Source organism: Protobothrops mucrosquamatus, unplaced genomic scaffold (assembly GCF_001527695.2).
Source record: "Protobothrops mucrosquamatus isolate PMUCROS unplaced genomic scaffold, P.Mucros_1.0 scaffold1463, whole genome shotgun sequence".
In the NCBI taxonomy this organism is placed as follows: Eukaryota; Metazoa; Chordata; class Lepidosauria; order Squamata; family Viperidae; genus Protobothrops; species Protobothrops mucrosquamatus.
The window spans coordinates 157,034-169,072 of record NW_015387641.1 but is presented as its reverse complement, the minus strand read 5'-3'; the positions used below and the strand labels follow the sequence as shown (position 1 = coordinate 169,072).

The following is a 12,039-nucleotide window of genomic DNA, read 5'->3' as shown; positions in this document are numbered from 1 at the left end:
AGCACTGTGCAAACTCTTAGCCAATCCATCTTTGGCATCAGGAAATGCAAAGTGGCCATCATTCGTCCTTTATCCCAATCTTTTTGGAGGCATGCCCACCAACGAACGAGTTAAATCTGCAAAGCTGGGAAGAAGGAAAAAATAATAATAATCCGAGACCTAACAGCAATTAATAAGTTGCTTTTATGTAATGGATTATAACACCATAATATTTCAGGTAAAATTTTTTTTTTTTTCTCTAAAGGCTGTAGTAGTTCACCTGATTGTTTTTTTGTTTTGTTTTTTAAATCTCCCCTTCCCCACTCTTCTTTAGAACATTTATAATTCCAACAAATATAATTCTCTACCCAAAAAAAAGAAAAAGAAAGAAACGAATTGAACCGTAATCGATTCGGCAAAGCCCGGAGGAACATGATATTTTTTTTTTTGCGTAATAAAAAACCAGTGTTGAAAGCCGAAGACTCTTAACCAAAAGAGTAAAAAAAGGAAAATGAGTCCAAAAGAAAAGAAAACTTAATAAATTCAGCAATTTGATTATTATTATTTTTTTGAGAGGCCACGTTATCTTTTGAGGCCTAACTGCACAAGAGGAAAAAGGTCCCATAACGTTCCTTCTTTTCCAATTTTGTACTTTCCAGCCTCCGTTTCGCTCAGCTACGTCTTCCTAAAAAATTGGGCTGGAAGAAAGAAGAGATTTGGAAGGGAAGAAGCAGCGCAACATAAACGCAAGATAACTGAGGGCAATCCGCCCCCATCCCATCCCTTTTTGGAAGCTACCCCTGTGCAAAGGAGAGCTCTGGACAATTTTCCCCTCATGAAGATAGTTGGAAAATTGCAAACAATTTGCATTCCCCCCAAAAAAGTCCTGTTGAGATGTCCTTTCCTGGTTGGGTGGACACCATAAAAGGTATCTATGTTCCTTCAACTACGTCCAACCAAAGACCTCGGTGAGGAGCAGGAACTTCTTTTGAATCCTTCAACTCTTGACTAATAAGGCCCAAGAAGACACCAGCTCCGCTGGGTGATGTTTCTTCTGCACTCGCAACGTTTTCAAGCGGTCCCGTCCTTTCTCGCTTCCGCTCGAGGCTTCCCGTGGGATTTTGACGGAGCACTTTCCCCCCCTTGTCCTTCAGAGGTCCAACAGTTGCTGCATGTGTAGGCCAACCGCGCTGGCCACAAAGGCCGAAAGGCTGAGATACGTCCCGGAGACGGAGTCGCACTCCGTATCTTCCCTTTCACATTTAGTTTGTTCACACAGGACGCCCTTGGTTCCTGGCGGGCAGAGACAGCGCTGGTTCTCGTAACATGTGCCTCCGTTTTGGCAAATCAGGAGCTCGTCATCGCAGATGTTGGCTGCAGAGAAAAGGGGGGGCATTGGAAGTGCTAGGATTCAGAAGCTGGGGGGGAGGTTGGGGGCTGCTCCCCCAAATTAAAACTCAAAGGGATGGACAATAAAGCTTTTGCAAGTGAGGATTGAGGGGTTCTGAAAAGGGCAGTTAGATTTGCAGGACTGAGCAGGTTGAGTCAGGAATGAGAGGCAGGTCTGGATGAGGTGGAAGGCAGCATTACTCAACCTTGATGACTTTAAGATGAGTGGACTTCAATTCCCAGAATTCCCCAGCCAACTTGCTTTAAGGTGCATGGACTTGAAGTCCCAGAAGGGGCGTTGTCTTACCTGAACGCCTTTTCTCAGCATTATGGGCAGAAGACAAGCAAAACCCCGTTGGTGGATTCTCCACTCGTCATGCTGGAGAATTCCCCAGCCAGCTTGCTTTACCACATGTGAACGCCAACTCCCAGAATTCCCTAGCCAGCTTGCTTGAAAATGCATGGACTTCAACTCCCAGAATTCCACTCGTCGTAAAGCCTGCTGGCTAGGAAGTCCACATTTCTTAAAGCCACCAAAAGTTGAGGAACTCTCTGGTTGAATCAGCTGGGGTTCAGGTCTGCAAATCAACTGCAACACATTCATTCAGAAAAAGGATCATACTTACGTAAGCAACCTTGCCTCCAATAGTAGCCGGGCAGACAATCGTCACATTTCGGCCCCGTCACGCCACCACCTTTGCATTCGCAATAGCCGGTCTCATTACAACGGTTAGCCAGTGAGCCAATTCGGTTGCAGTTGCAATCTGGGAGAAACAACAGACCAGTAAAGTCAGATCTGCGGTGGGAAAAAAAACCCCAGAAAGTCATCCCTAATTCTTATGAAGACGAGACTGAGAGCATCTCTGGAGATCTAGTGTGTATGGACCTCTTCTTAACTTTTGGATGATGTGTAACCTCCATCCTACATCTCCCTTAAGGTGTTGGGGTGTGAAGTCCCCCCAACTACTAGTGAGGAGGAGGAGTGATCCTGGATAGACAGCTGAGTCCTTGATTTATGAGCACAGCTGAGCCCAACATTTCTGTTCCTACTCACCTACACAAACATTCTCATCGTCCAGCTCCGCGGAGCTATTTCGGAAGTAGCCAAGCCGACAATACTGGCAGTGCTGTCCCCGCGTGTTATGCTTACAACTAATGCAGGTCACTAAATTCAGGAAATCGATGAAGCTGCACCGGTTGGAATGCCCGTAACATTCACAGTCTGCAAGGCCAGGCCGCAGGGAGGAGAAAAGAAAAAAAGAAAAGAAAAGAATGAGCGTTGTCTTAATCATCAGGTGGTATGAAAGCTAGTTGAGAGAACAAACAGCTTCTAAAAGTGAGCGGTAGAGACGCCCAGCTTTGCATTCAGTTGGGTGGATTTTCTTTCACCCACAACTTTGTGGAGAACCTTACGGAAAGACAAAGAAGCAAGGCAGAAGGAGAAGACACATCTGGGAAACATTTGAGGGAACATGCAACCAGAAGACCGTGTGTGTGCTTTTTTCTCTCCCCACGGTTTGCGGCTTCTCTAAAAAGAAGGGTCCTATTAGCCTGAAGTTTGCAGCTTCTATTAAGTGAAAGGGTCCTATCAGCTTCGACTTGAGGAAGACTATGTTGAAACGACCACCTGTGGGGCTTTTTTAGGTGAGAAAGTGAGCTAAAATGGGAGGACACTCAGACTGCAATGGGACAATGCTTCTAGAACAACAAAGAGGGCCAAGTTGGCTTGAGTAGGTGGACCATCTCAATCACAATGACCTTCTATCCAGGTGCAAAGGCTGGTGTCAGCAGACAGGGTGAGGTGTCCTCTCCACGATGCTAAGTTTAAACCATGCAATGTTTTGTAGTGACAGATTCAAAGAGGACTTCTCGATGGTCTACACAGGAAGCCCTAAGATGGTCAATAACCTAAGAATCTCCTTGAAGAGACTCTAGGTTCTTCTCATTCCGCTGTATGGTGTCATCTTTGCAACTCCGTCCCCCTCCCCACAATGTTGCCTGGCCAGTGTGAGACGGCCCTTTTTTGCCGAGGTTCAGAGGCGACCTTGCTTAGTTTAGAAGAAGAGCTTTGCCATCGAAACATTCACCAGACAAGGCAGCTGAAAGTGTGAAGGCTCATTATCTTAAAAGAAAATCCTTGACGTGACCTCCCAACGCAACATAATTCTAAGGTTGAGACTGAATTCTCTCCCCTTAGTTGGGGTAAGAGAGAACAACCAAAGAAGTATTAAACCAGGCTCCCCAAAACTCAAAATGAGTTGAGAGGATAAATTCACTCAGACTTTCAGGGAACACGTAACACGTTAAGGCAGGATGTGCTAGTTCATTACATGCAAGAATGAAATCAAATTCTTGACACAACATAATTCTAAGGTTTAGACTGAATTCTGTTCCCTTAGTTGGGGTAAGAGTGAACGACCAAACAACAATTAAACCAGGTTCCCCCCAATCTCTAAATAAGTTGAGAGGATAAATCCTCAAGAGCTTCACGGTCTCAGACTTTCAGGGAAACACGTGACACGTTAAGGCAGGATGTGCTGATTTACTACATACAAGAAATGGAGCCCCAGTGAACTCCACCACCGATGTCAGACTTTATTACTTATAATAATACATAATAATAATAATCGGTGAAGGAGACCTTGTGGCTCCATCTTCTCTGGATGCTTCACAGGTTTTCCATTTCAACCAATTCGCTGCCCCGTTTATCCTCGTCTTACCTTGAAACGTTTCAAGAGGGACCCGGACATCAGATTCAGGTTTGATCTCAATGACTCTGGAAGTCTCGGGCAAAACTTGAGAATAATGTTTAAAAACAAAACAAAACAAATCTTTTTTTTCTCTCTCTCTCGTTCCCTTCCCTTGTCCACAAACACAAGCTATTGTCAAATTGGGGTTCCTCCTTTTAATTTTTTTTTTCTAATTTTTTTTGGGGGGGGACATCTCTCTTGTCTGCTCCTGGCTAGGAATCTTTTAAGAATGGCTGTATAAAAATCATTGCGCTAAACGAATAGATAAAAGGCTGTCCTTCCTTCCTTCCTTCCTTCCTTCCTTCCTTCCTTCCTTCCTTCCTTCCTTCCTTCCCTCCCTCCCTCCCTCCCACCCATCCACTCAGCAGGCCAGAATTGTGTGTAACTAAATCCCCGTTACTTGGACCATCTCAAAACGGGAGTCGAGATTTTACAACCACCTAGATGGCAAGCGTGACATTGACTGAACCTCCTCGAGATCCTTGGAAGTTGAAAATTTGAGCAGATGGAGATGTTGGCAGGGCTGCCAGCTTTCTGGCTCCTGTGCCCACCCTCCCCTTCCTGGCTGAGAAACCCCACCAAGCCATCCAGGGGCACCTGCCTCTCCTTTTGGACAATCAAAATGCCTTGCAACTCCCGTCCTCCTTTCAAGTTGCCTCTTAGATCAGAAGGAATGAAAACATCAGGCAGCTGGGAGGCGGGTTCAAGAGCTGTCTGCTGCCTGGCAAGCTTAGAACAGGTGTGTGCTGCAAGATACAATTCGTAGGAGGGAAGAAGAAAGGAGCGTAACTCCTTGGACACCACTGCCCAGGGTACCGTCCCTGCCAATCTCTGCGTCAGCATCCTTTTCTGATCACCCAGTGATCTGGGCTTGACAGCTTTTTTTTCTCCTGCCCAGAGACTCACCGCCAGCGGTCCTGTTCTGAAGCCTCTGAATGAGACAGCACGTAAACCATGCGCCCCAGCTGAGGGTCAGCAGCAGGTACCAGAGCGTGGGTGGAAAAACAGAATTGTGCGGTGGAAAGAGCAACTCTCTTGGCAGCTGGTAAAGAAAGGGACGCCTAGCTCTCCTCGCAGGCTGAGGAAAGCAAGTGGGATACGGCGGGACTCTTGAACCCTCAAAACTGGGCTGAATAGACTGGGAGAGGGACGGAAAACCGGATCCAGCTAATCCTCGGTTGATCGTCACCGTTGGGATCAGAATTTTGGTTGCTAAACAAAGCAGTTGTGAAGTGGCTCACGCCGGATTTTACCGGCTTTTTTTGGCCAGGGTTAAAGGAATTCTATTCTATTCCATATTCTGTTCTCTACTCTACTCTACTCTACTCTACTCTACTCTATTTTCTGTTCTATTCTATTCTACTCTAGTCTATTTTCTATTCTATTCTATTTTCTGTTCTGTTCTATTCTATTTTCTATTCTATTCTATTTTCTGTTCTACTCTACTCTACTCTATTTTCTGTTCTATTCTGTTCTATTTTCTATTCTATTCTATTCCATATTCTGTTCTCTACTCTACTCTACTCTACTCTACTCTATTTTCTGTTCTATTCTACTCTACTCTATTTTCTATTCTATTTTCTGTTCTACTCTACTCTACTCTATTTTCTGTTCTATTCTATTCTACTCTAGTCTATTTTCTATTCTATTCTATTTTCTGTTCTACTCTACTCTACTCTACTCTACTCTACTCTACTCTACTCTACTCTACTCTACTCTACAGATCAGCCATCTTATCACCCTGCAGGTTTCTCACTTGAGATGCTTTAGGATTCTCCCTTACCATGGCTGAAAACTTATCAGTTTTAAAAAGGTTTCCGTTGATTTAGCATTTCATTTAAAAGTAGGGTGGTGAGGAGGCAGCCTCGCTCTGCAGGTGGTCTTCGAAGAGGATCATTTTTTCCCACAATGCGGGGACCCTGACTGCCGTTATCTTAACCACCCACCCACCCACCCACCTGCCTATCCCAGGGGATTTGGGAAACAGCTCCATGCAGGAGAAGAAAGCAGGTTAAAAATGTAAAGGATCGTCTAATTAGGTTTGAGTGTGTCAAACCAGGATGCCAAGGTACTCAATTACGTCTGCCCTTGGATCGCTCCGAGCATGTTCTGAGACGGCTCCTTGTGAAATTGCTTCTAAATAAAGCATATTTGCCTGCAATTTGAACACCTGGCTGAGTTGCAGCCATGTTTCTCCTTTTCCCTCTTCTCCATCACTCATGAGTTGAAAACACGGGAGCGATAGGTTAGAACAAGGCTAAATATAGATGTGTTTAGTTTAATGAAGACAGTCCCATCTGGCCTGCGCAACTCCTACCAACTGCTAGAGGGCAGCGTTTTATATTTCCCTGCTGCCCCCTACTGGACATTTGCAACCCCAATCTGGTAGCTATACCTGAATACAGGTAGTTTTTGACTTGCATATCATTCGTTCAATGACTATTTGACGTTACAGTGGCGCTGAAAAAAAGTGACTTACAACTGGCTGACTGAGGAATTCTGGGAGTTGAAGTCCACAAGTCTTAAAAGTTGTCAAGTTTGGAGACCCCCTGAACCAAGCACTTCAACACCATTGTACAGTTTCATTTAAACTGGTGCCATGCTGATCCCCATCCAGACCAAACCCGTTTCCTAATGCATGCAGACAATTTGACATTCCCCAAGGCATTCAAGGTCCCCTTGTTATCATGGAAGCCGTGTCTATCAGCATGACACAAACACTGCACAAAGAGACTCAATCCAAATGCTAAACAGCTCCTGGGCTACACATCACTTTGTTTTCCTTTGTGGGAAACATTGTGATGGAGGAAGCATCCTTTCCCATGTCTTCTCAAAACATCCAAGCAGTTGAACCAAGGACAATTTCATCGCTTCTTAGCACCATCTTTGGGGTCTACCACTACTTCTGAAGCTCCCTCTAGCCATCTCAGCTCACATCAACACACCCTAGAGCACAAAGCACAAAGCAAGGAGTATGAACGATAGCAAGAGGAAAAGAGAATGGAGTTATTTCGCTACTAGATATGGTTCCTACAGGAAGCTAAAGTTGGCCGTAGCAGGTGTTTCTTACCTTCTGGGTCCACGTCAGTCTTGGCTAGGGTGAAGGTATCTTCCAAGAAGGTCACCCCAGAAGAACTGGTCATTTCTTACAAAGACAACACAAAAATTCAATTACGGTAAAGTGACTGCGCCCCTTAACCATGTTCTTGGTATTAACTCAGGACTTACATAGCCTATTTTTTAAGCTAATGAAGTCTCTGCTTGACTTCAGTGCAAGCGGCATTTTTCCACCTGTGAGGATGACCTCCATTCTTCTCCAACTTCTACTCATGCCAAAGAAAAAGTGGCCGCCGTAACTGCTTTCCATGAAAAAGAAAATAGAAACAGAATTGCGTAGGTGTGCATTTCAAAGCGTGGTTCCCAACAAACATCCAGAGAAAAAAAAGATGCTATTCTTTTAAGAGAAGCCGTTGTATAAATAAGCAACTGTGAAGAGACCTGACACTTTAGAAAGAAAGATTCTTGAGAAAGTAATCAAGAAACCTCGAGTTCGGAAATGGTTGAGTTGCTGGAATTCTTAGCATCCCATCCGTTTCTCCTCAACTGATCTTCCTAAAGAGATTCATGGAGAATTGGGCTTGGAAAGGAATTGCTTTGAGTTTCAGCAAATCCTAAGATGTCCATCATTTCCAGGGATGGGAGCAGATGTAGGGTTTAGCAGATGTTGGGGGGGCTGTTCTTGACCTGGTTGGTCTCCAGGTGTACTTAGCACTAATCACCTGAAATGTTGTGGTCCCCATAGGGTGTGAGGCCCATGAGGAACAGGCCCTCCTGATCAAAGCAGATCTGGAATAGAAGCGCAAACAAAATCTAAGTTGGAATCGAATTGATTTGACTTAGCAAGTCACAAATATGAACCATGAAGGATTGGCACAACCGTATTCTGCAAAAATGCATGAGTTGTCTTCAAGAGGAGCATCCTTCTTGTTCCTTGAGAACAACCTAGTTCTGGATTGTCCATGCCCAGCAGAGACTTCCATGAAAGTGTCCAAGAAGCTTCCTCTGATTCAACCATCCTAATCTATTGACAAAAATATCTATTTTCCAACAACTTTTCTTAATCTTGCTTTCCTCAAGCACTGCCAATATAGTTGTTTCTTCTTCTTCTTCTTCTTCTTCTTCTTCTTCTTCTTCTTCTTCTTCTTCTTCTTCTTCTTCTTCTTCTTCTTCTTCTTCTTCTTCTTCTTCTTCTTCTTCTTCTTCTTCTTCTTCTTCTTCTTCTTCTTCTTCTNCTCCTCCTCCTCCTCCTCCTCTCCTTCTTCCTCCTCCCATCTCCTCCTCCATCTTCTTTTCCTTCTCCTCCTCCTCTTCTTCCTCCTCCTTTTAAGCCGTATTTTAAAGAACGGATAAATGGAAACGGCAACACACAGATATTAATAGGGCTTTCAACTAGAATAGGAAGATGGCCCAGTGCAAATTGGCAAGGGCTTAATTAGAGTCACAATAAAAGAAGCTGCCCTGAAGGCATTTTGCTTTTTTGCATATACACTTTCCCCGTTCAACTTGTACAGAGAGAGTGAAAAGCCTTATTAATTCACTTAGCCCTGAGCTGCCAAGCCAGGAATCCCGTAGACATTTATGGATGGTTTTTATATCACATCGATGAGAGGAAAGGAAAGGGATCAGCTACATCTCAGCAGCCATAAAGGTTGGGAAACAAAAAGTAGAAAGCAAAGTCTGTGAAGATTTGGAATAGAAGAGGCCACATTTTTATCCAAACAGGAGTAGCACATTCAAGGGCCCCTACTCCTTCCCCAGTGAAAGGCATCAACTCATATGAGAGCCAGCAGTGTGCTGCAGCTGCCCCAAAAGCCAATGCAGTCCTAGACACTCCATCGAAGCAAAAGTGATGTTTTGAAGATGATCAGAAGACAACAGATGGTTTTTGAAAGTTGGAGAGGACTCCTGAGAAGACAGCCAAAACAACAAACCAATGGTTCATCGAACAAACCAGCCCAGAGTTTTCGTTTGAAGCACAAATGACCAGACATTATATGAAGACTCTCCCCTCTGGAGAAGGCAGTGACACTAGGAAAGATGGAAGAAGAAGAAGAAGAAGAAGAAGGAGAAGGAGAAGGAGAAGGAGAAGGAGAAGGAGAAGAAGAAGAAGAAGAAGAAGAAGAAGAAGAAGAAGAAGAAGAAGAAGAAAGAAAGAAAGAAAGAAAGAAAGAAAGAAAGAAAGAAAGAAAGAAAGAAAGAAAGAAAGAAAGAACTAGGTGGAAGGAAGGAGAAGAAGAGGACAACCAGCAGTAGAGAAGTTGTGATGGCTATGCCGGAGGAAGATGTGACGGACCAGTTAGGGACAGATCATCCTGATGAAAATCTATCTCTGTGGTTACTGAGACACAGTATCAACCCAATGGCACATAATCTATCAAAACTAATTTGCATGCAATATTGAAGTCAATTCCTGCAACTTAATGGGTCTTGCAAGATGTAACTCCTTTAGCTGGTAGATAAGTCGATTCCACTTCAGATGATTAATGGGCAGGGGCCGTTTTTATAACCACCGAAGTTGAGGTGAGATTGGTTGAAAACAGAGTTAAGGATTAATTTTATTGATTGAGCTGTAATTTATGTGTTGGTTTTTATATTTTTGCCTTCCTTCGGAAGCTTTGGAAAACAGCTGCTAGCCTGATCTAGTGTGTGTTATTTCAGAAAAAGGCATCTCTGGGGGAAACAGATTTTATAAATACCGTATTCAACCAAGTCTATGCTTCTTCTTCTTTCTTTTCTCCTCTCCTTTTTGAATAATCAGAATGCTACATACTGATGGAGAGCAATTTGACCATCAGATGTCATTGCGTGAGTTGGATGAACATTTTTTTTGTCCCCAATCACTCAGAAGAATTACAGCAGGGAAGACTTGTCCCATCTATTTTGGATGACACCTTTGGGAATTAGTGAGCAGGTGATAGGCAAGCTCTCAAAATTGCTACCATTTTTGACCTTGGCTAATCACAAGAGTTCCAGTTATCAAAAGACCAACTGATCACGATCCACTCATCCACTCTCTCTCTCTCTCTCTCTCTCTCTCTCTCTCTCTCTCTCTATCTCTCTCTCTCTCTATCTATCTATCTATCTATCTATCTATCTATCTATCTATCTATCTATCTATCATCTAGATCTGTCTGTCTGTCTGTCTGTCTGTCTGTCTGTCTATCTATCTATCTATCTATCTATCTATCTATCTATCTATCTATCTATCTATCTATCTATCTATCTATCTATCTATCTATCTATCTATCTATCTATCTAGCCATCTCACTCTCTATCCATCCATCTATATCTGTTATATATCTCTCTCTCTCTAGATCTATCTGTCTATTTCTCTCTATCTCTCCATCCATCTATATTATCTCTATATCTCTCTATCTCTCTATCTATCTATCCATCCATCCATCCATCCATCCATCCATCCATCCATCCATCCATCCATCCATCCATCTATCTATCTATCTATCTATCTATCTATCTATCTATCTATCTATCTATCTATCTATCTATCTATCTATCTATCTATCTATCTATCTATCTATCTAATCTTTCTTCCATTGCTTATAAAGACCTTTTCGGAGAATCGTGCACCTGCTAGTCAGCAGGGAAAGGTGGGGGCCGTTATTAATGGGATCTGTCCCACTGATGATCTTCCCTTCATTAATTAGCTGGGCAAACACACAAGCTTTCCCGCTGACAAATGGGAAGCCCTGCGCCAGTGAACAGTGTGATTTTTTACCCGGGCTCCCCATCTATCCCCTACGAGGAGGGAAGACACAATAGGCAAGCCAGGGAGGTGAGCATCTCCCTACCTTACCTGTCACCGACGTACGTCAAGGCAGCAGGAAGCCAAAGCTGGGAAGAGAAGCGCAGAGCTAGGTCTAACTACGGCTATCTCAGCAAGTTAGGAGGGGTAGGACTAACTACAGTGAGCACCCACCTGGCCGCTGTGTTGTAAGGAGGGGAGTGGTGGGCACCCAAGAGTTTTTCGTTGTATAGGTGGTACTAATCGTGGCTTCGGAAATTGTAGTTGCAAGAATGACAATTTGACGGTTCGTTACTGGCCTGGCTTGTTCCTTTGCTATCAAGAGAAAAATAAGGATGGCGGAGAAAAAACCCGGAAAGAAATCAGATGCCAATACCTTAAATGACTTCACAGATGCAAGCAGGTGCTGCGGCCTTGGGAAGTTAGTCCATTCATCTATCTATTAATCCACCACAGGTAGTCCTTGACTTATAACAATTCGTTTAGTGACCGTTCAAAGTGACGAGGGCACGGAAAAAAGCGACTTAGGACCGTTTTTTCACACTTACGACCGTCGCAGCCTCCCTGCCACAATCACGTGATTAAAATTCGGCCGCTGGACAATTGGCTCATATTTAGGATGGTTGCAGTGTCCCCTGGGGTGTGTGTGTGTGTGTGTGTGTGTCACAGGATCCCCCTTTTGTGACTTTCCAACAATCAGTCATTGGGGAAACCAGACTAATTTAACAGCCGTGTTGCTAACTTTGGATCGCGTCTTGAATTTAATCAAAGAAATCTGAATTTACTGGGTAATCTCTTTTACCCGTCCTAACTGAGCCCAGTTCCATCCGAACGGTCTCAGATGGATTTGGAAAACTGATCGATTGGATCCAATTCCGACTAAATCAGACGGGATGGGATTCAAACTGAGCCCTTAAAATGCTCGCAAAATAAGCCTGGGCGCCCGTCCAAATGGGCCTGAATCACTTTGGGCGCCTCGGATGAGAGGAGAGAAATTGAACGGCTTCCTCAATTTGTCAAATTAGTTTGAAAGCTCCGATAAATTAAAGTTTCATTGAGTCAATGGGAACGTTCAGATATTCACACCGCTCCGTTACT

The 12,039-nt window shown here is 43.9% G+C and overlaps 1 protein-coding gene across 1 annotated transcript in view; it reads right to left on the bottom strand.

Moving 5' to 3' along the window:
- Window positions 1-1,129: 1,129 nt before the first annotated feature.
- The window catches only part of NTNG2 (netrin G2), a 40,924-nt gene continuing 30,014 nt past the window's right edge, over window positions 1,130-12,039 (bottom strand). Inside the window, exons 5-8 of the mRNA XM_029285277.1 lie at window positions 4,089-4,163; window positions 2,423-2,590; window positions 1,995-2,132; window positions 1,130-1,353 (exon numbers count right to left, since the gene is read on the bottom strand). Coding sequence (XP_029141110.1) covers window positions 1,130-1,353; window positions 1,995-2,132; window positions 2,423-2,590; window positions 4,089-4,163 — 605 coding nt within the window. The remainder of the gene's footprint in view (window positions 1,354-1,994; window positions 2,133-2,422; window positions 2,591-4,088; window positions 4,164-12,039) is intronic.